The 21,975-nt window shown below is 42.3% G+C and overlaps 1 protein-coding gene across 1 annotated transcript in view; it reads left to right on the top strand.

Moving 5' to 3' along the window:
- LOC121453373 (collectin-12) overlaps positions 1–21,975 on the top strand; it is a 197,513-nt gene that overhangs the window by 4,448 nt on the left and 171,090 nt on the right. The window contains exon 2 of the mRNA XM_041660108.1: positions 15,224–15,274. Coding sequence (XP_041516042.1) covers positions 15,224–15,274 — 51 coding nt within the window. The remainder of the gene's footprint in view (positions 1–15,223; positions 15,275–21,975) is intronic.

Here is a 21,975-nt window from a genome sequence, read left to right as displayed (position 1 = left end):
CTGTACTTCTGTATATAACATTTGTGAATAACTACACACTAGTCAGCAATCTGTTTCTTCCACCCTCTGTTTTCTCACACACCCAATCAGCTTGCTTTCTCAGTGATTCCTTAAGGTTCTTGTACTGAGTGGGATAAGTAAACTTCGGGTATCGGAACACCTAGTGACCTGTTTTCTGCAGGGAAGTGGAAACGCAGGGAGGCCTCTTCTCTGCTGGTGGGCATCTCAGCTGCCATTCCTTTGCAGGGCTAATTTACAACTTAATTATGCTTTTGACTTTTCATTAGTTTAGGGATACTTGGCATTCTTAAGCCTTGGCTTAATTATTGTTAAGTATAGATCTTCCCTGTGGTTTACCATACAGTTTCTCAGAATTTCCCACGCTGTTCCTGGGCCCCTAGCTCTTTGCCATGGTGGCTCATAACCAATGACGGTATGGCAGGAAAAGCTGGCATATGGTAGATTTCCCTGCTGGGCTTTAACTGGGTGTCTAATTTTCTAATAAATGCTTATTCTCATTATAGTGTTATTTCTAAACCTCCAATGCCAGGGTATTTACACAGTCCTTCAAATACTAGATTTCAGATGGGAAAACAGATTCAAGTTTAGTGATTTAAAAAAGTAAATTTAGGTCATCCCTCTTAAAGGCTTGGGAGGAAGGGGTAAGGTTTCTGGAGAAGAAGCTCAGAGTGGTGGCAAACCAACCCTCCTGCCAGGCAGTTTGTGTTGTCACAAGGCACAGTCTGTCTTAGCTTCCAGAGATTTGGCGGTAGCTACCATATAGGAGGAAAGGGAACAGGGTCTTGGGTTGGAAAGTAAATGCTAAGGATGCTGCCCTTTCTTACTCATTTTGGTGGGCCATGTAATACCCGATATTCCCCAGCTTTTGTTTGTTTTTGTTTTTGTTTTCTGGGGAGGACAGAATTTCTTAGCCTTGGCTGTTCTGGAACTTGCTCTGTAGGCCAGTCTGGCCTCAAACGCACAGAGATTCACCTGCCTCTGCCTCCTAAGTGCTGATTTAAGGTGTGCACCACCACCTTTTTTTTTTATCTAAATAAATAATTTAAATAAAAACTAAAGGGTTTTTATTTTTCCCTTTAGTAATACCTTTTGTTTCTTGGACTCTTACCTTGCCAGTAATTATTATTTGTTGCTTATTATTGGCAGGTTAATAATTATTCTCATATATTATTTTCAGATAGACGGGGGCCAAGGGGCCCAGGTGGTCAGCGGAAATGAATATTCAAATTCATAGCCTGAATGCAGACTCCACACATCCTCAGTACAGCTTTAGTCTAGAGATGTCCTTTCTGTTTTCCCTTCCTCTTCCTCCTCTTCTTTCTTTCTTTCTTTCTTTCTCCTTTCTCTTTCTTTCTTTCTTTCTTTCTTAATGTGGTACTGGGCAACAAACCCAGGACCTTAACATTTTTTTAACTAGTGCTCTATATTCTCTTCTTTCTACTTTCAAGGTTTTATGTTGGTCATTTATTTGCTTCTACTTTATAGATCTTCAAGCATTGAACTCAAGTTGACAGGCTTAGTGGCCTTTTCCCACTGAACTGGCTCAGTGGTCCCTGAAAGGACAGATTTGCAGGAACTATGGACATTCTGTGTAGAAAGCCTCATTCTTTGGTCTCTAAGTACACCATCCACCCAACACTTTCAGTCAAGCGGTGATTTGATTTCTACTTAAACAGGTATCATTTGAAGAGCCAAAGCCAATATAGTAACCTGAAAAGAATCTGCTGATTGCTTAAGGGACATTCTTAATTACACAGCATTGGAAGCCAGGGTAAGCAGAAATGAGTAATTCCACCTTTAAGATCTGAAGGGTTCTGGGGACTCTCTTAGCCTCTGAATTATCATAAAAGGATTTAATCACTACTTTTAAAAATAGTATTGTGGTATTCAACATGGAGAGAGGTTTTAATGAAGCACATTTATTGAACTTGGTATTTTAAACATGACCCCCCCATGTTTCCTAAAAGACTTGATATTATAACTAACTGTTTTTTTTTTTTTTCTTCCTAACTCAGTGTCTCAGAAAACAATGTTCTTCACCTTAGAGGTTTACTGTTTGACATCTTGTGTGAAAAGTCGTCAGCATTTGGGTCTACCACAGTATTGTTCATACTGAACAATATGAACTTTCTTTTCTTAGGACACTGGCTATTTATAAATAGTTTATTATTCAAGGGTTAAGCCAACCAACTTGAAAATAGATAATACATGCTTTAATAGTTTACCAGTTCACAAAATATAAATATGGTGGGCAAGAGTTTAACTGGACAATTTTTGCATGGCCACAAGAGTGTGGGCTCAGAAACCAGAGTGCCTGATGATCACAGGAAAAGTATTTAACCATCTAGAGCCTCAATTTCCTTGTGAAATGAGAGCAGTAATAATGACTGTCTACCTGAGACCTGTTTTGAAGATGAAGTATGTCAGTATAAATCTGTTGTTCAGAATAGTGTCTAGTGTTCAGAACTCAGCTTTTATAGTCACTGTAATCTAAGACTGTTTTATTACAATCTTCAGGCAGTAACTTGATTCCCGTTATGAAATAGTTATGTTAATTTAATCAAGGGATACAGTTAGGACCTTGACGGCAAGTCCTCAGTTTTTGCAATTAAAGTAAATTTTCAAATTATAAATGTGTTGAAACTGCTCTAGGGTAGGAGTGAGCTGTCTGTGGAGAGCTGTGTTTATTTGGCCCTGTCCAGAGCAGTAGCTCTTTTCACTGTCATTCTTGTGATGGTATCAGAATTAGCCCTACCCAAAATACAGGGTCATACTAGGAACTTGTCATTGTAGTAATGGTATAATTTTCCTCCTTGCTAAAACAGTGGTAGAAGATACATTTAATTTACCCAAGAACCAAAGTTTTCCTTGGGTCTGTTGGTAATGACAGAATATATATTTTCAAAGTTTTAAATTTCCTTCCTTCCTCCCTTCTTTCCTTCCCTCCTTCCCTGTGTGTGACATTCATGCCATGGCACACATGTCAAAATCAGGGCAACTATGGGACTCAGTTCTCTCCTTCTACAATCTAGGTAGAGCTTAGCGAACCCAACAGCTGAACCTGACAATTTTAGAACTCGGGTTATCAGGTTCAGTGATTAGGCACCTTTATCCATTTAGTTGTCTCATTGACTTGATGTCAGAATAGTTTTAAAGACAGGTGTCTCAATCCTGTGTCCAGTTTTATCCTTCCTGTCTTCAGTACTTTTCTATTGTTATGACAAAGCACCTTGACAAAGGCAAATGATAAAAGAAAGCATTTACTTGGGAAGCAGAGGCAGGCAGATCTCTGAGTTCAAGACCAGCCGGGTCTATAGAGCAAATTCCAGGACAGCCAGGGCTACACAGAGAAACCCTATCTTGAAAAAAAAAAAAAACAAAAAAACAAAAAAAAACATTTAGTTGGGCTGTCAGAGCAACAGTGTGCTGATAGGAACAGCTGGGAGTTCACATCTTGATTCCGAAGCAGGATGCAGAGAGAACACTGGGAATGGTGCTTGTCCTTTGAAACCTCAAAACCAGCCCCAAATGATAGAATTCTTCCAACAAGGCCATACCTCCTAATCCTTTCAAAACAGTTCCAACAAGGGACTAACTATTCAAATCTATTCTCTTTCAGACCACCACCTTCCTTCCTGATGGTGCTTCTGTCAGGTATTCTGTTACAGCAATAAGGCAGCCAAGAAATCACAGCAAGAAACTTATTTCTAAGTATCAGGACAGATTTGTCTAATAAGATTTTAACCATCTGACATCATGTCTATTTCATTAGTAGTGTTAATTACCCATTAAACTATCATATTTAGCCAGGTATGGTGACACATGCCTTTCATCCCAGCACTCCAGAGGCAGAGGCAGGCAGCAGATCTCTACAAGTTTGAGGCCAGCCTGGTCAACAGAGTGAGTTTCAGGATGGCCAAAATAAAACAAAACAACAACAAAATCCAACAAAAACTCCTATCATATTCTATTTATTATTTATAATTGAGCGACCATGTCTTAACTGGTTTTCAGTTTTTGTTTGTTTTTGCTGGTACTTGGGATCAAACTGAGAAGCCTGCAGTGTGCTAGGCAAATGTTCTACCACTGAACTCCACTCCTAGCCCCAGTTTTTTGTCTGAACAAATATTTGGTATGTACTTTTAATGCATGACATTATAGAAACATCACTTGCCATGAATGATGTTTCTCTCCAAGGAACTTGTGGGCAAGATTAAGACAATGCATAAACAACTGGAATTATGGGTAGCAGATGGAACATGTCTGGGGTGAGGAGTAGGTAGTCAGGTTGGGGACAGGGATATTTTCTTTTGAACTGGTTTATTATCTTTAATTCTATTATATTTCAGGTTACCCTATTAGAGTATGTCTCTGTTGGTTGGTTTGGAACTTGACAAGTTTTGGAATTATTTATAAGAAACTATTTTGAATGAAGTTGTGACAAAGTTTCCCAAAAGGTTTAACTGATTGGGGAAAACCTACACTGAATGTCCTGATTCTGTTCCATGGGCTGGGGACATGAACTAAATAAAATGAAGGAAAAAGCTGGGCATGGTAGTACATACCTTTACCCCAGCACTTGGAAGGGAGAAGCCAGCAGATCTCAGTTGTGGAATATTATTTTAAGGTGTGTTAAATGTCTTTATGCTGTGGAACGTTTGTTTAATGATGCATTTAACTCTGTGAAGCTGTGATTCTTTGCCTGTCTAAAACACCTGATGGACAGCCAATAGCAAGGCAGGAGGAAGGATAATTTTGGGGCTGGCAAGCAGAGAGAATAAATAGGAGGAAAAATCTGGGAAGAGAAGAAGGAGCAAGAGAAGAAGGGGAGGAGGATGTCAGGGGCCACATAGCAACCACAGAATAAGAGTGAAAATAGGATTTACAAAAGTAAGAGAACTGTAAAAGCCCAGAGGCAAAAGATAGGCGGTATAGTTTAAGTTGAGAAGAGCTGGCAAGAAACAAGCAAATCAAAAGGCATTTATAAGTGAGAATTAAGCCTCTGTGTGCTGGGTGACAGGCCCCCCAAAGAGCTAAAAAGACCAAAGAATAAAAGAGAAAAACACAACCAACAACAGACTCTGTTAGTTCAAGGCTTCCCTGGTCTACAAGTGAGTTCCAGGAAAGCCAGGGCTACTTAGAGAGACCCTGTCTGAAAATCAGTCAATCAGTCAATCAATCAATCAACCAATCACTATGTCGTGGCTATCGTGGTGTAAGTGTGTGGGTTCATGCAAGTCCAGGAAATGGAGACTCAGAGACACCTTGAGAATGAACTTAGCCTTTTGGCTACAGGGGGCTCAACCTCTGTGGACTGAAGCCCCTTTCCTTTGCCTCTTGGCATTTTTATTTTTCCCTGTGTTTATACTTTACCAGGTAGATTTCCATATCTTAAAACAACCTGTTCATGAGGTACTACAGTATTCCAGGTTTCTCCCTAACCAAGTTTTGCATGGCCCTTGTATCCATGGGAAACTCTCAGACAAGATTCACATAGGGCAACAAGAGATATCTGTAGCACAAAGGATGGATTAGGGCTGGGAGTTGACTCTGGAACTAGGCCAGGTGTCGCCCAGCGGGGTTGTGATTAGTGAGGGTAGCTTGCTAATCCTATGGTGCCAGCTCAGTAGGACTCACTCTCTCTCTCTCTCTCTCTCTCTCTCTTTCACACACACACACACACACCCCGAATGAATGAATGAATGAATGAATAAGGAGGAAACACGCTGAGTGCCAGGGTCCACCTCCGAGTGCCAACTACCACAACTGGAGCAGTGCCTCCTGCCATGCCTTTCCACCTTGGTGGACTGTACCCTCAAGCTGTGACTCAATCCTTAAGCTTTTGTCAGTGATGAAAAAAACAGCTAACACAATTGCACTGAAGAAAAATGTCTTAAAAGAAAAGCAGAGGGCATAATTGGGCCACTGTGAAGTCAAATGTGATATTCTAGGCATAAGAAGATCAAATTTAAAGTTACCCCAGGTTCTAATGGCACAGACATTGTGGTCCCAACTACTAGGCTGAGAGAGGACACAAGTTCAAGGCCAACCTGGAACTTAGTAAAGCGGGATGAGCTACATTTCTACTTGCAGAGGCTAAGCACAGGCGTGGTAGTAAGAGGAGTTGTGAGGTGGTCTCCCCCCCCCCCCCAAAAAAAAACCCTCTCTTTGGTAATTATTTAGGATATTACTTAGAATATTGCTTTAATATAATTTTAAGTAATCTAAACTTTAATTTCAAAACAAAAATAAGTACTTTTGGCAAGCGGTACTCTTTTTAGGATTTCATATATAAACATTTATATACCATTTCCCCTTTCCCCATCCAACTTCTCTCACCTCTTCCTGCCCCCACTCAAATCATAATATCTTCTTTAATTATTATTGTTGACACATACACACACACATACAATACTCCATGTAGTGTTGCTCGTATGGGAATGTGTTTAGGGCTGGCCCCTTGGGACTCATCCCTGGAAAAAATTGGTTTTCCTGTAACACCCGATTCTGTGTTACACCCTCGGTACAGTTCGGCGCATCACTGTACCATACGCAAGTCGGCAAGGGCCTGGAGATTGAAAGAACACACAAAGAGACCTGGGTCATTCCTAAGGAAAGTAAGGAGATCAGCTGAATGCTGTTTATTCAAACCTAACTGCTCCATGAGGACCTCTACCCAGGCAGGTGGGAAATTACCATACCAACAATGGAGTCAATGCCCTACAGCTAATCACCAGGCGGGGCAGGGGAAGCACAGTAACAAACAGAATGCTTTGTCAGCTGACCAGAAACTGTCCTCGCACCCCAGGAACAAGGGTAGACCCGGGCCCTACATTTTCCCTTTCTTAATAGCCATCAATTGTGTGTAGCTCTTAACTAGGGATGGGGCCCTGTGAAAATTTTTACATCTACATGGACACGTCTGTAGGTGAACATAAATAAAGTAGTCCTCATATGACCTCAGAATTGAGTATAATAAAGGGTTCTTTATTTATGGGGCAAAATCACAGATTCCTCTGTACGAGCAGGGAACAGGAACTGAATCTCAGAAGGATGAGGCAAGGGAATCTCAAGTGCAAGGCCAGCCTGGGCTACAGAGTGAATTCAAGGCCAGCCTGGACTACAGGGTGAATTCAAGGCCAGCCTGGGCTACAGAGTAAATTCAAGGCCATTCTGGGCTATAGAGTGAATTCGAGGACAGCCTGGGCTAGCAGGAAGGGGCATAGCTCAATGGAAAAGCACTCACTTAGCACAACTGGGCTTTAGTTGGATGCCCAGGACCACAAACAGTTAACAATATGTACAGCATTATGTTCTGTTTTCAGACTTTTCGCTCATTCTTTATAGAGCAAACTATTTGTCCTAGATTGTCTTAATACTGCAGGGCCCGCAAAGGTGATACATAAAAGCCAGGTAGTCTTGGCAGCCTAATCTCCTTAGCTGCTTGCCACTCTCAGAAATGTATTTGTTTTATTCTATCACTGTTCGTTTCTGAAGGGGGCAGTTTTGTGTCCCTATAGACCCCCTTCTCCCATAACTGTGATGTGTGTCTCGCTACCCAGGGCCAGTTATGGGCAGCCTAGAACCTCTGCAGCTCTGATCAGCTTGGAACTATCTACATAGACCAGGCTGACCTGGAATTTGCAGTGGCTTTTCCTCCTTTGCTTTCTGAGTGTTGGGTACAAGTATATAACCACACATGGTTCACCTTCCTTCTTTGTTTTTTTTTTTGTCTTTATTTGTTTGTGTATCTGTGTGTGGGTTTGTGCATATGAATGAATGTGGTCCCTAAAGAGAGCCGAAGAGGGCACAAGATTCCCCCATGCCAGAGTTACCAAACTCTGGTCTTCTGCAAAAGCAAATGCTTAACTTTAGCATTTGTTAAATGTTAAAGGAAGAAAAGAAAATTCTAGAGTCAACTTTTAAAAACATGGAGGAAGACAAACAATGTCCTGTGTCTCACCCCCAGGCCCAGCCTTGGGGTCTAGCAGGTGTCATTTCCAAACCCTTTTTTCTCACAAAGAAAAAAACAGAAAAAAAGACTGATTTAGATGCTTCTGTACAAAGATTATTCTTGATAATCCCAGTACTACAGTACTTTGTGGAACTCTTCATGTCCAATAGGACAACTTTCATCAGAGTGCAATAAGATAAACAGATGTTGGAAGAATAGTGAATCCTTTGGTATGAGAGTTAAGACCAGAAGCAGAATACCCTACCTGAGCTGAAGTGTGATGGGTCTTTTCTTAGGCTTTTGCTTTTTCTAGCCCTCTCTGCATCCTGCAGCCTCTCAATGATTCCTTTGTCTCCTCACTGCAACTCTCAGTCCCTCATTGCATCCTTCAGCCCCTCCCTGTGTCCTTCCACTCCTCACCTTTATTGTGTCCTTCAGCTTCTCACTGTGTCCTCTGGCCCTCTCTGTCAGCCCACTGAGTCCTTCATCCCCCCCCCCCACATTGCTTCCTTCATCCCCCCCCTACTGTTTTTTTCAGCCCCCTCCCCCCACTGCTTCCTTCAGGCCCTCCCCACTCTATCTTTTAGCCCCTCACTCCATTCTTTGGCCCTTCACTGTTTCAGCATATTAACTTGGAGGAGAACTGAAAACTGATAACAAAACTTGTGAGAATTTGAGGTTCTCAGGTTTAATTCAGGAAAGAGGAGTTCTGCTAAAATAGGACTGTTTCCCTGGAATAGGAAGCATCCAACAAGGAACAGCAGACAAACAGCAGGAGTAGACCTGAGCAGCGGTGGTGGGGAATAGAAAGGCCCAACTGGAAGCCCGAAGCCCTTTACTGTTGGGGTGGGGGCAGTGTTACACTGTAGTTGTGTTTTATTGTTGTGTTTCCTTGCTCTTCAGTGTCTGAGTGTTGATGAAGAGTGGATCTTGTGGCAGAAGGGCTGCAACTGGCAGTGAGAGCCAATGTGACATCATTAGTACATCTTAACAGTTATGCCATAGGCATGTGCAGTCAGCCTTTCATGGTCTCATTCTGCATTGTTGGCCTCAACCAAAGTTAGATCAATATTCCAGACAAAAGCTGCATCTGTATGGAACATATTTTGACTTCTCTTGTCACCTTTCCCTAAACTCTTCAAAGAGGCAACTATTTATATAAATTTGTGTAATATTAGGTATTAAAGTCATCTAGAGATGATTTGAAGTGTTTAAGGATGTGTGTAGATTATATACAAATTCTACACCATTTTATAGAAGAGAATCATATTTATAGATACAGGATAGCGAGAGACTTTTAAAAAAGATTTATTTGGTGTGTATGAGTATCTGTCTACATACATGTGTATATGTGTATCATGTGCATGTCTGGTATCTGAGTGTCTACATACATGTGTATATGTGAACCACCTGCATGCCTGGTGCCTGCGAAGACCAGAAGAGAGTTCTGACTTCTTAGAACTAGAGTTGCAGATGGTTGTGAACCACCATGTGGGTACTGAGAACTGAACCCAGGTTCCCCAAAAGAGCAACAAATGTAATGATCTACTCTGTCAAGCCATGCCCACTCCTCCATTCTCTGAGGCAAGGGGATCTTCAGCTTCTAGCCTGAGTCCCTTCCTTTTCGTCTCCCTCTTGAAGAGGCAGCTTCTGTCTCTTCTCACTTCTCCCCTTCCTCCCTTCTGTTTCTCTCTCTCTCTCTCTCTCTCTCTCTCTCTCTCTCTCCTTCTCCCCTTACCTTCCATAACCCACTAAATAAATATCCAACCTCACTCTGCATGGCATTCCTATCCATGTCTCTGTTTCTTATACCGCGTGGCTCCCTGCCCAGGATCAGCCACCTTTGGAGACCTGTGGCATGGTCTCATGGTGTGCCTGTTTGTCTCTCCTCGTGGGACTCACTGCCCCTTGTGGCTCACTGCAGCCACTTGGGAACTGGGCCATCCCTGCCTGGGACTGGCTGCTGTCAGACTGGCTGCCTACTGCCACCACTTAGGAACCTGCAGCATTTCTGCTGCTGCAGCCACTCAGGGATCCACAGCATTTTACTTAATCCATTCCAACAAGTGCTCTTAATTGTGGAACCATCTCTCTGTCCCTGCCTGCCTGCCTGCCTGCCTGTCTGTATGTCTGTCTGTCTGTCTGTTTTGAGATAGACTCTTAGGTAGTCTGGACTTTCCCTGAGTTACTAATTCTTGTATTCCCACCTCTAAGATGCTGGAATTACATCTGTCACTACATCTAGGAGCAACTTTATTGAATAAACAAATCAATAAATGGCTTTCTAATTAGAATCAGTAAATAAAGCTTTCTCTTTGAGAAACCTCAGAGGTTGATATGAAAGATTACTGATCTCAGAGTTCTTTTGAGTCATTTTGATTTGTGTTTCTCCCATGACTAAGGACATTACTCAGTTTCTTAAGTTCATTCCACTGTTTGAGATTCTTCTGGTGAGATTTCTCTGTTTAGATCAGTACCGCATTCTTTAATTGGATTATATAGTATTTTGATAATCTAGTTTCTTGAGCTCTTTATATATTTTGTAGATCAGCACTCTGTCCAATGTGGGGTTGGTGAAGATCTTTTCCCATTCTGTAGGCTGTCTTTTTGTCTTATTGACTGTATCCTTTGCTTTACAGAAGCTTCTCAGTTTCAGGAGGTCCCATTTATTTATTGTTACTCCCAAGAGTCTGTGCTACTGGCATTATATTTAGGGAATGGTCTGTTGTGCCCATTTATTGAAGGCTACTTCTTCTCACTTTCTCTTCTATCAGGTTCAGGGTGGTTGAATTTATACTGAGGTCTTTGATCCATTTGGGCTTGAGTGTTGTGCATAGGAATAGATGTGTGTTTGTATTCTTCTACATGTTGACATCCAGTTATGCCAACATCATTTGTTGAAGATGCTTTCTTTTTTCTACTGCATAGTTTCGGCTTCTTTGTCAAAAATCAGGTGTTCATAGGTGTGGATTTATGTCAAGGTCTTCAATTCAATTCCGTTGATTCACATGTCTGTTTTTATGCCAATACCAAGCTGTTTTATTATTGTTGTTGTTATTATTTTAGCTCTGTAGTAGAGCTTGCAGTCAGGAATGGTGATACCTCCAGAAGTTCCTTTATTGTACAGGATTGTTTAAGCTATCCTGGATTTTTTTTTGTTTTTTCATATGAAGTTGAAGATAGTTCTTTTGAGGTCTGTGAAGAATTGTGTTGGGCTTTTGATGGGGATTGCACTGAATCTGTGGATGGCTTTTGGCAAGTTTGTCATTTTTATTATACTGATCCTACCTATCCAAGAGCCTGAGAGATTTTCCCATTTTCTAATATCTTCAAGACCAAAACACTAATGACAGCCTATGTTGGAGCGGAGGTGGATTAAGGGAAACACTCCTCTACTGTTGGTGGGAATGCAGTCTTGTACAGGCATTTTGGAAATCAGCATTATAGTTTCTCAGAAAGTTGGGAATCAATCTACCTCATGTTGTATTAGGAGCGGCGGGCTAAGTTCCTCCACCCGGCTAGCTTTACCCCGAAATAATTACATGGAAACTGTATTCCTTTAAACACTGCCTGGCCCATTAGTTCCAGCCTCTTATTGGCTAGCTCTTACATATCGATCTAACCCATTTCTAATATCCCTGTAACACCACGAGGTGTCTTACCAGGGAAGATCTTAACCTGCGTCTGTGTCTGGCAGGAGAATCATGGCGACTCCCTGACTCAGCTTCTTTCTCCCAGCATTCTGTTCTGTTTACTCCGCCTACCTAATTTTATGTCCTATTAAAGGGCCAAGGCAGTCTCTTTATTTAACCAATGAAATTAACACAAAACAGAAGACTCTCCCCCATCAACCTCAAGAAAGGATGCTCAATTATACCATAAGGATACTTCCTCAGCTATGTTTATAGCAGCATTATTTGTAATAGCCAGAACCTGGAAACAACCTAGATGCCCCTCAATCAAAGAATGGATAAAGAAAATATGGTGCATTTACACAGTGGAGTATTACTCAGCTGTAAAAAACAATGACATAATGAAATTTGCAGGCAACTGGCTGGAACTAGAAAAACTCATCCTGAGTAAGATAACCCAAACCCAAAAAGAGAAACATGGTATGTACTCACTCATAAGTGGGTACTAGATGTTAAAGCAAAGGACAACCAGACCACAATCCACAGCCCCAGAGAAGCTAGGTAACAAGGAGGACTCTAAGAGGGTCACACGGATCGCCCTGGGAAGAGGAAATAGATGAGATCTCCTGGGTAAACTGGGGGTAAGGAGCGGTAAAGAGGAAGAAATGGGCCCTGGGAACATGAGGGAATGGGATGGCCTAGTTGGGGGAGAGATGAAGTGGGAGGGCAATGAAAGAGATTATCTAGATAGAGGGAGCCATTATGGTACTAAGGATAAACCTGGTACTAGGGAAATTTCCAGGAATCCGCAAGGATGACCCCAGCTAAGACTCCTAGCAGTAGTGGAAAGGGTGTCTGAACTGGTCTTCCCCTGTAATCACATTGGTGACTAACTGTCATTCATAGAACCTTCCTCTGGTAACTGATGGAAGCAGATGCAGAGATCCACAGCCAAGACTCAGCTCCAGGAGTCCAGTCGAAGTGAGGGAGGAGGGATTGTATAAGCAAGGGTGGTGGGTCAAGAGCACGATGGGGAAACCCACAAAGACAGCTGACCTGACTTGTGAGAAATCACTGACTCCAGACCTAGGGAGCCTGCATGGGTCTGAACTAGGCCCACTGCATGTGGATGACAGTTATGTAGCCTGGTCTGTGTGTGGAACCCCTGGCAGTGGGACCAGGATCTATCTCTGGTGCATGAGCTGGCTTTTTGGAGCCCATTCCATATGGTGGGATGCCTTGCTCAGTTGCGGTGCAGGGGGGAAAGAGTCTTAGTCCTGTCTTAATTGAATGTGCCAGACTTTCTTGACTCCTAATGAGAGATCATACCCTTTCTAAAGAGTGGTTTGGGGGTTCTGTGGGGGAAGTTGAGGTGGGAATGGGAGGAGGGTAGGTAGGGGGAACTGTGGTTGGTATGTAAAATGATTTTAAAAAAATTTTAATAAAAGATTACTTAGTCAAGACAGAGTAAAGTCTTGGTATTGGCTGACCCTGTTCTGTTTGTTGACAACCTATGAGGAAAGAACTGAAGTGATAAACCTTGCTGTGGGATGGATCCTTTGCTTATAAATACCTGGTTTCTGGAGTCCAAACCAAATTCCCTAGCATAGGTGTTCTGTTTGTTGACAACCTATGAGGAAAGAACTGAAGTGATAAACCTTGCTGTGGGATGGATCCTTTGCTTATAAATACCTGGTTTCTGGAGTCCAAACCAAATTCCCTAGCCTAGGTGGTAAGTGGATAGCAGTAACATGCTCAAATATCATCTTACCTAGGCATTATAAACACATTACAACAAAGCAGCCCTCTGAGTTGACTCAGGTTCCCAGGAATCCTGCAGTACTTAGAAACATCCTGGTTGTGTCCTGCTGGGTTGAAAAAGACGATCCTAGAAACCTTGTCTCCTCCCCTGTGAGATGCCTTGAAAGCCAGTCATCTTGAAAGAAGGATGCTGACTTAATGTAAGCTTGGCATTGCAGACTCTGCTGAATCAGTGCCTTGCTGACCAGCTCAAGAACAAAGAGCCCCAGCTTCAAATTGTTAAACTTGATAATGGTGAAAAGATACATATTCAACAGAAGCTATACTTTTAATTTATTTATTCATTTTGTGTACCTGCATATAGGTGCATATGCATGTGTACATTTGGAAGTCAGAGGCCACCATTGGTTTGGTCCTTGACTGCTTTCTACCCTTTTGTGCTATGTCTCTCTCTCTATCCGGAGGCTCACTGAATAGGTTAGGCTAGCTGGCCGGTGAGCCCCAGAGGATCTACCCATCTCTTCTTCAATAGTGCTAGGATTCCAAATGTGTGTCTCCATGCCTGGCTTTTTAAAAATGTGGGTTCTGGGTTTGAACTCAGGTCCTCGTGCTTCTAGAACAACCACTTGACAAACTGAGCTCTTTCTCTCCATCCCCAGAAATTGTATTTTAATTTTGACTTTGGGTTTTTTCCTAAGATAATGATAGACAGTCAAGTCCTTTTGGTGAGGCTGGACAGCACCATCAGCCCCACCATCACAAGGAAAACAGTCACTACAGTATGCTGAGTTATAAGCACTTGTAAGCCACTAATGTGGGTGCTAGAAATAAAGCTTGGTCTTTGGTCTTTTATAAGAGCATTAAGTGCTTGTAACTGCTGAGCCGTTTCTTAACTGCCTACTGTATTTTGAAGCTATTATATTGGGTTGCTTCCAACATAGGATATCTTAAACTTATAATAATTTTAATACATGATGAATTTATTAGGATATAGCCCATTTGTTGTAAATGGAGGAGTGTATATTTGATCAGGGTCTCTGGAAATGACCTGGCCTGACACTGTCTGCACAGTGCCTGCTCTCTGTTGACCCATTGTGTGTCCCTATGTTTGGTAGAAACACACAGTGAACAATGTTTGGTCCCTTGTCATGTTTCAGTTCAGATAACTTGATGCCTCTTGGTAGGAAACTTGGCTGATACATCTCTTGCCACCATTGTGATTCTGTGTCTAGAAACTCCACAGAAACACTGCCTCTTGACACGCTGAGGACCATCTGTTGACCTCAGTTATCTTACAGAGGAGTGGGGAAGACTCTAGTTATCATTTCAAGAGAAATCCTGGAGTTCTGAGATGCTGCAGTAGTTGATAGGAACATCTAAAAGGAACAGCTTGAACAAATAGCTTAGATAGTTGGTTAATTCTGCCATTCATTCACTAACAATAAGCCTCTGGTCTTTAACAAGCCCCATTCTAAGCAATGGTGGTTTATTTATGTCAGTCTAGATAGGAAACACAATGACAACAGTGAACATACATGTGTACATGCATGTACATATGTAAACAAATGAGGGTGACATCAGAGAGTAATCTGAAATGAACAGGTATGACAGAAAGAGGCTGAGTGGTCCAGGAATGCATCTTCAGAGAATCACATTTAACTAGGGCCTGGGTTGTAAGGAAAAGCCTCTAGCCAGTGCAGAGGGCTAATGATCCTCCTCACAAGGCTGGCAGAGGTCCAGGAGCATCCTGAGGGAAGGGAAAGTGTAGTTGGTTGGGGTCAGGGCAGTTGCATCCTGTCCTAACTGTGTGCTACTGTGCCCTTGCCTGGGCTAACACTTGTGTTTTCTTCTACAGACGACTTTGTAGAAGAAGAGGAGGTGCAGTCCTTCGGTTACAAGAGGTTTGGTGAGTCCTGACAAAGCTTGGTTCCTTTCCCTCACTCGGTATAGAACTCAATAACAGACTCTTAGTGACGGTAATGTAATAGACTTTGACACAGGTAAACATTTGGGACTTCGAAGTCCCATTGTGGTGGAAAATTGAGCTTCTATGTGACAGGTGGATGTACAAGTCCGAGGGTGTGTGGAACAAGAGCTGCATCCAAGCAAAGGGAAGCGATGTGATGTTTATGTGTCAGCTGCCAATCTATTGGGAAAGGGAAGTATGTGGCCAGCAAGGAGCAGAGTCCGTGGAAGTCCCTCTGCTGCATTCACACCAGTTTCTCTGTGTCTTGCCTGTTCCTAGGTCTTATGCTTCTAAATTTAGTATTAGATGAATGGGAGGGAGACTTCTTCCAGGGACCTCACTGTGTATGTGCGCTATGGAAATAATGGCCTGCAAAGGTATCTGCGTCTGCGCTCCTGGAACCTGAATGGTTACATGGCAAAAAAGACAAGCCACTACTGGACTGAAGAGTTTGGAATGGGGAGATTATATTGAGTTACTACTGGGCCTTAACTGCCACAACGTGTCCTTATGATAAAATTTGACACAAGAGAGGTGTGTCCCACTGACTGAAGCAGGATTGGGAGGGTGCTTAAGTCAAGGAATTTTGGTAGCTTCTAGATGCTCTTAAGCATCTTAAAGGCAAGGAAATGATTTCTTCCCCCAGGGCCTCCAGAGTGAGAACAGTTTATTTGAGGCAGCTGAAGCTGACTTCAGAATTTGACTTCCAGGACTGTAAGAGAAGAAATGTGTGGCCTTCAAGCCTCCCTGTTTGTGTCATCTGTTACAGAGCCACAGGGAATTACCACTCACCCGCTGTCTCTGCACTGCTGCACTGTGGTCTATGCTCTTGTTACAGAGCTTGAGTTTGAGGGTCGCTCTCTGCCTCAAGCCATGTCCAGCCACCTGTTCTCAATAAGCCAATTAAAAAGAGTCAAACTAAAAGGAAAAAGGAGAAAAATATCTATTCAGTGTAGCCACTTTGGGGTCAAAAAGATATAGAGAATCTTCGAACCCCTTAAGTCCTCCTCCAGTGTCATGATGTGAGATCAAACTTTAATAGAAGGCCAAGGATATGTGCATCTAAGTAGTTCCAGCCAAAATGTGGTCCCACCCACTTGCCCATTATCCTATGAGCTTCTGTCTCATCCTGTAAGGTGATCTGACACGTTGTTAGAACCATGTGAAGTCTCTTCCTTCTCCCAGCCTGATATTCCTGGGTGAATTCCCATTTCTTTAGGCTTCATTATCTTAGTAATCTGATAGTTGCATTCAGAGAGACAGACAGGCAGGCAGGCTGGCAGAAAGACACAGAGGCACAGTGTGCCCTTAGAATATCTTTATTTCTGCCAGGCCTGTTACAGTCCTCCTCTTTCTGTTTTAGCACTTCCATCCTAAGGTGGACTGTGTCTATGCCTGCAACAATATAATAAACAAAATGCAAATAGAAACCAAAGTCAGAACACGTTTAGTTAGTGCCAGGTGCCCATGCATAAGAACCAGTTTTCATGACCTCTTGGCTTTTAGGAGACTGACACAGGCCACTCCATCTTGTCAGTATGATACAGGATTTCTCCGTGAAGCTCAGACTGGTCTCAAACTGAAATCCTGCTTCTGCATCCCAAGTGCTGAGTTTTCACACAAGCTCTGCTTTGTCCAGCACAACTTCATTTAGATTTGCCAGAACCGCAAGGGAAGAAATGTGTGATGTGAGCAGTACCCTGTTCCAGCAGCCACAGGGAACTAACATTCACCCCCCCCACACACCTCCTCAGCTCCACGTGGACCCAGCTTCTCAGGCTCTTCAGTGTATCTGAAAACCATCAGTAAAGCATTGCTGTTCCAACCACAGTTCAAGGGAATGAAGGGAACAGCTTGTTTTTGTGCCTTGGTCCTAAAAAATAGAGAAGGATGGGTGGGGTGGAGAGGGAGAATATGAATATAAAGAACCTAAATCTACTTCCTATTACTTGAAACATCTTGGCTGGACTTTGGTTAAAGTTAACAGTCCCCAGCTGCTTTGGCTCCATAATTGTTGTAGCATTTTTTTTTTTTTCTGTCTGGAACCAACATTTCTGTGTTTCTTTTTGGGGAAAGAAATGGGGCTTTACTATAGTTATTCAGCCACATGAGGCCCATAATTTTCAACTCAGGCTTTGTCAGAGCAACCTGAATCCCAGCTTTCCCTACCTCCTCCGCATAGCAACAGATTTCTGGGTCCATACCGCGTGTTATTCTGATTCCCTTGGGAGAGAGTCTCTAAGAAGAATGGTAATGGAATTGAAGGTGAAACTGAGAATTACAAAAACACACGGACTAGAAACCACTGGAAAATAAATATTAAAATGGCTGTATATTTTGGAAATCAGTAGTCGTGTAAAGAACTGAAAGATATTTTTAGATGATCTCTTATAACCCAGGCTGTCCTCAAACTTGCCATATAGCCTAGTATATCCTCTTGCCTCGGTCTAACAAGTGGGGTTAACACATGTCTGCCAACATGGCTGACTGAGGAAACATTTCTTTAAAAGCAGTGACCAAATTGGGTGTATACCTGTAATTCTAATAGTTCCCGAGGATGAGCCAGAAGTTCATGGCCTGCCTGGACAGCTTAGTAAGACCTTGCCTCTGTGTATAAAACCTGAAAAAGGTGTGGGGATGCAGGTCAGTGTCAGAGCGCTTGACTAGCAGTGTGAAGATCTGGTCCATTCCCTCATTCTACAGAATAGATACATTAAATAAACAGCCAAAAATGAAGGTTACAGAATCAAAAGGGTGACACAGAAAACATTCAGTTAATTTTATGACTGCATTATTAGTTCAGTGGGTGGGGAGCTGGTGCAAAAATAAAAATTAGCACATTTTGAAAAAGATTTTAATTTATGGGGCTAAATTATACATGGGGATTGCCAACTGGTGACTCAGAGTCTCCTCATGCAATGAACTGATAACTGTCCAGAGAGCATAAACAGAGAAGGAAGAGAATGAATGCTACCAAGCATCTCAGAAAATTAGGCTGATGCAATTCTGAAAACCCTTGGGTTCCTGAGCCTGGCATGGTGGCACACGCATATTATCCCAGTGCTGGGGAGGTGGAGGCAGGAGGACCAGGAGCTCAGGGCCGTCCTCAGCTACATACTGAGTTTCAGGCCTGTTCCATAAGACCCTATCTCAAAACCAATCAACCAACAAAAGGAAAAGCAAGAGAATTCTGCTGGTGGGAGGCTGGACTGTGTTTCTAAGCAGAGATACCTTCTTTCACAGGGCTGCAGATGCGGGAGGTGAGATGTGGGTAGAATGAGTTCCTGGTCAAATGAGTTAACTGGATCTGGGGTTAGAAGATAAGCTCTCTATTTGATTAGTGTCTGGGGATAGGCTCTTACATTAGATTGAGGTGACCTTTCAACTTCTGTGCCTGGGAAGGGCAGCACCCTTAGCTCAGAACCGAAATGTGGGCCTAACATCACTATCTAGGCCTACTGGGGAGGCCTAGGTGCTTTTGTAGGGCCTAGCACTCTGGCCAAATTCTTAAGGTCAGTAGGTTTTCAGCCAGTTCCTGACTCAGAGCCACAGAGCCTATTCCTTCAGGTGTGAGCAAGCCTGAGCAGCCCCTTTCCAGTCAGTCGTTGGTGGTCTAAAAAGTAGACAGTGTGTATAGGTGGAACAGTCTGATAGGCCCTGCTCCTGCTGACTCTCCTCACTGGGAATCAGTTGATGACACTTATGAGCCTCACCATCCACCCTTATTCCATAAGCTGTTGACGCCAGCAAGGTAGAACAGTCTAACATGCTGGACTTTGGTGCAATGAGCAGGGTCCTAGGTAGAAAGGGGCTGGGTAGGCACTGTGTTGTAAAAACAGGAGCTATACTGTCACCTACTAGAGATTTGGGGCAGCAGACTCTTGGCATTTGTATATAGTCACTTCAGAATATCCAAGTGTGAATCCTCATTCCTAAGGGTTTGGGAAAGGTATGACTTGCCTCTAAACATGGCTGTTGTGTTGGCTTTTATCTTTGCAAAAGGAAGCTGAATACTATAGGAGTTATGTTATTGTTTAATTTTAGAGATGTTTTATATATACAAATAGAATAAAAACAGCTTGAATTTGACATGCAGATGAGCCAGGGTTAATTATCCTTAGAGCAAAGGGGCCATTGTTAGAGCAAATCATCACTGAGTAGGCTTTTCCTAAGTTATCCATCATAGTTATTCAGAATCATTTGCTGTACAAGGTCAAGGTTATTTATATCATAATATTGGTCATTTTCCAGATTTAGCACAGATTATAATAAGGAAAAAATGTCTGATCTAGTATATACTATATTAATTTTTTGTAGTCATTTATTTTTCATTTAGAGACTAATTGTTACATTTTACTCTCAACTAGGTCTGTTTTCCTTTATGTATGTCAAAGTTGTTTAACCCCATTCTGAGAGTTCTGAAAGGTGTCTAAAAATGAGACCGGTGAAGCCTGATGATTGTGCCACTAATTTGTTCCACAACATAAACTTTCAACAAGGGGAATCTTTGAAGAGTTAATGAAATGGACATTCTCAGATTTTAATCAGGCTTTGTGGGTCAACATCTCTTGGCCTTAGTCTGCAAAGCAAATTGAGGTGTAACTATGGTTACAACTTGACAGAGGGCCTTTCTTGAGACATGAGGTACCAATCTATTGTTGTGCATATGTGCCTGCATGCGGTATAAAGTGTGGTGTGTGCAGTAGACATGTGTGTACACAGTCTCATTGTATAGTCCAGGTTGGGGATCTTCCTGCCTTGGTCTCCTATTTGTGGCATTACAGGAATACATTGTTACTTCTGGGTCTGTCTATTTTTATTTTCTTTGCATAGAATATGCTATTTCCTCTAAAGATACCTTTTTATTTATTTCATAGTCTCTATTGTTGACCGAGGTTTTCTGTCCCACCCGACACTTGTCCTGCCTGATTCCCACAGTTGTTAAGTCCCAAAGAAATCACACAGAGGTCTACATTAGTTAAAAACTGATAGGCATAGTAGCTCAGACTTCTTTTTAACTCTTATAACTTTTATTAGCCCATTATTTCTTGTCTGTGTTAGCCACGTGACTCTGTACCTTATTTGGTGCGGTAGTCACATCTTGCTTCTTCTGTGGCTAGGTCACAACTACAGACTAGGACTTCCTTCTTCCCAGAATTCTCCTGTTCTCATTGACCTGCCTCTACTTCCTGTCTGGTTGAGTCGCCTATACTTCCTCCCTGGCAACTGGCCAATCAGCGTTTTATTAAAATACAATTGACAGGGTATAAACCATTGTCCCACAGCACTTCGCCCCCTTTTATTTTTTAAGGAACAAGAACTCTGAAACTAATATCTTTTGTTTAGATTTTCTCCTGACCATTATCCATAACAACTTGTAAGCAACATTCTAAACAAAGGAAAATATCCATAGTCTATTTTTCTGGGAATGTGGGCATAGTTTACCAGGCTACTTCCTGTGGTTGGGGCACTGATAATCTTATGGGGATCTAAAGAAAATGTAGAATTATGATTAAGTCTTGACTGGAGTATCCTGTGAGGCTTGATCATCTCAGGCAGCAGTCTTGAATCTGTTCTGGATGTAGAACTCGGACATCGGGGCCATCTGTTCCTACTGAAGATTTCTCAGCTGGTCTTCCTTGATAAAACCTGATTTTTCCTAACTCAGAATAAATCCATAGCCTCTCATTTTCTGTGGAAACAAAAGCAAAATCACTTCTCCAAAGTAACATATCTTTTGACTTCAATTTTGAAGTCAAGGCATTTACAAAATATTTGTGTTTTATTAATCCAACAGCATTTATATTTAAATGACTCTTAGCAGCTGTTGTTCCTTCCTCAGCATTCAAACAATTCAAAGGGACCATAATAACATATAGTATCCAGACTCTCTTGTGTATTTTTCATCTTTACATGGCTTTATTTTAACCTCTATTTCTTTGATTTTTATTTTTTTATTTTTAGCTTTTTTAGACAGGGTTTCTCCATGTATCTTTGGCTGTCCTGGAACCCATTCTGTAAACCAGGCTGTCCTTGAACTCACAGAGATCTGCCTGCCTCTGTCCTCCAAGTGCTGGTATTAAAGGTGTGCACCACACCTTGAATTCACAGAGGTCTGCCTGCCTCTGTCTCCCAAGTATTGGGATTGAACGTGTGTGCCACCACACCCAACTACTCTCGTTCTTTCTTTTTTATTTGAAGGACTTTAACCTTTTTTTTCTCTCCCAAGCCTGCATATATTTTTAATACACTGTAAACCATTTAGAGGTTTTCGTCTTTGAGTCTCTCTTTACTGTATATCTCTTTTTCTGACCACATGAGTCTTTAATTTGCTAGGCAACATGGCTAAGATTAAAGCCACTGCCCATTCTTTAGCTTTTGGCCTCATGGCGGAGGTACCAGCTGGAACCATGTTTGTTACCACAGCTCTATGGTGTTTTAAGGTGCCTGCTACCACCAAAGAGCATGTGGTCAGCTTTTGTCAGGAGCCAATTTCCTCCTAAAATTATTGCAGGAACCATCACCCTGGGGAGTCTGCAGAGAACCCCACACCCCTAATTGTGTTAGGAATCGTTCTATTGACAGAGCCTACCCCACACCCAAATTGGCTGTTAATGGAGAGCTATCTGTTAGCGGAACCC

This window comes from Microtus oregoni, unplaced genomic scaffold, assembly GCF_018167655.1.
Source record: "Microtus oregoni isolate MIOR12 unplaced genomic scaffold, Mior012 000011F_ref0000422, whole genome shotgun sequence".
NCBI lineage: Eukaryota > Metazoa > Chordata > Mammalia > Rodentia > Cricetidae > Microtus > Microtus oregoni.
Note: the sequence above shows the minus strand (reverse complement) of the source record. Positions and strands in the feature narration are given on the sequence as shown.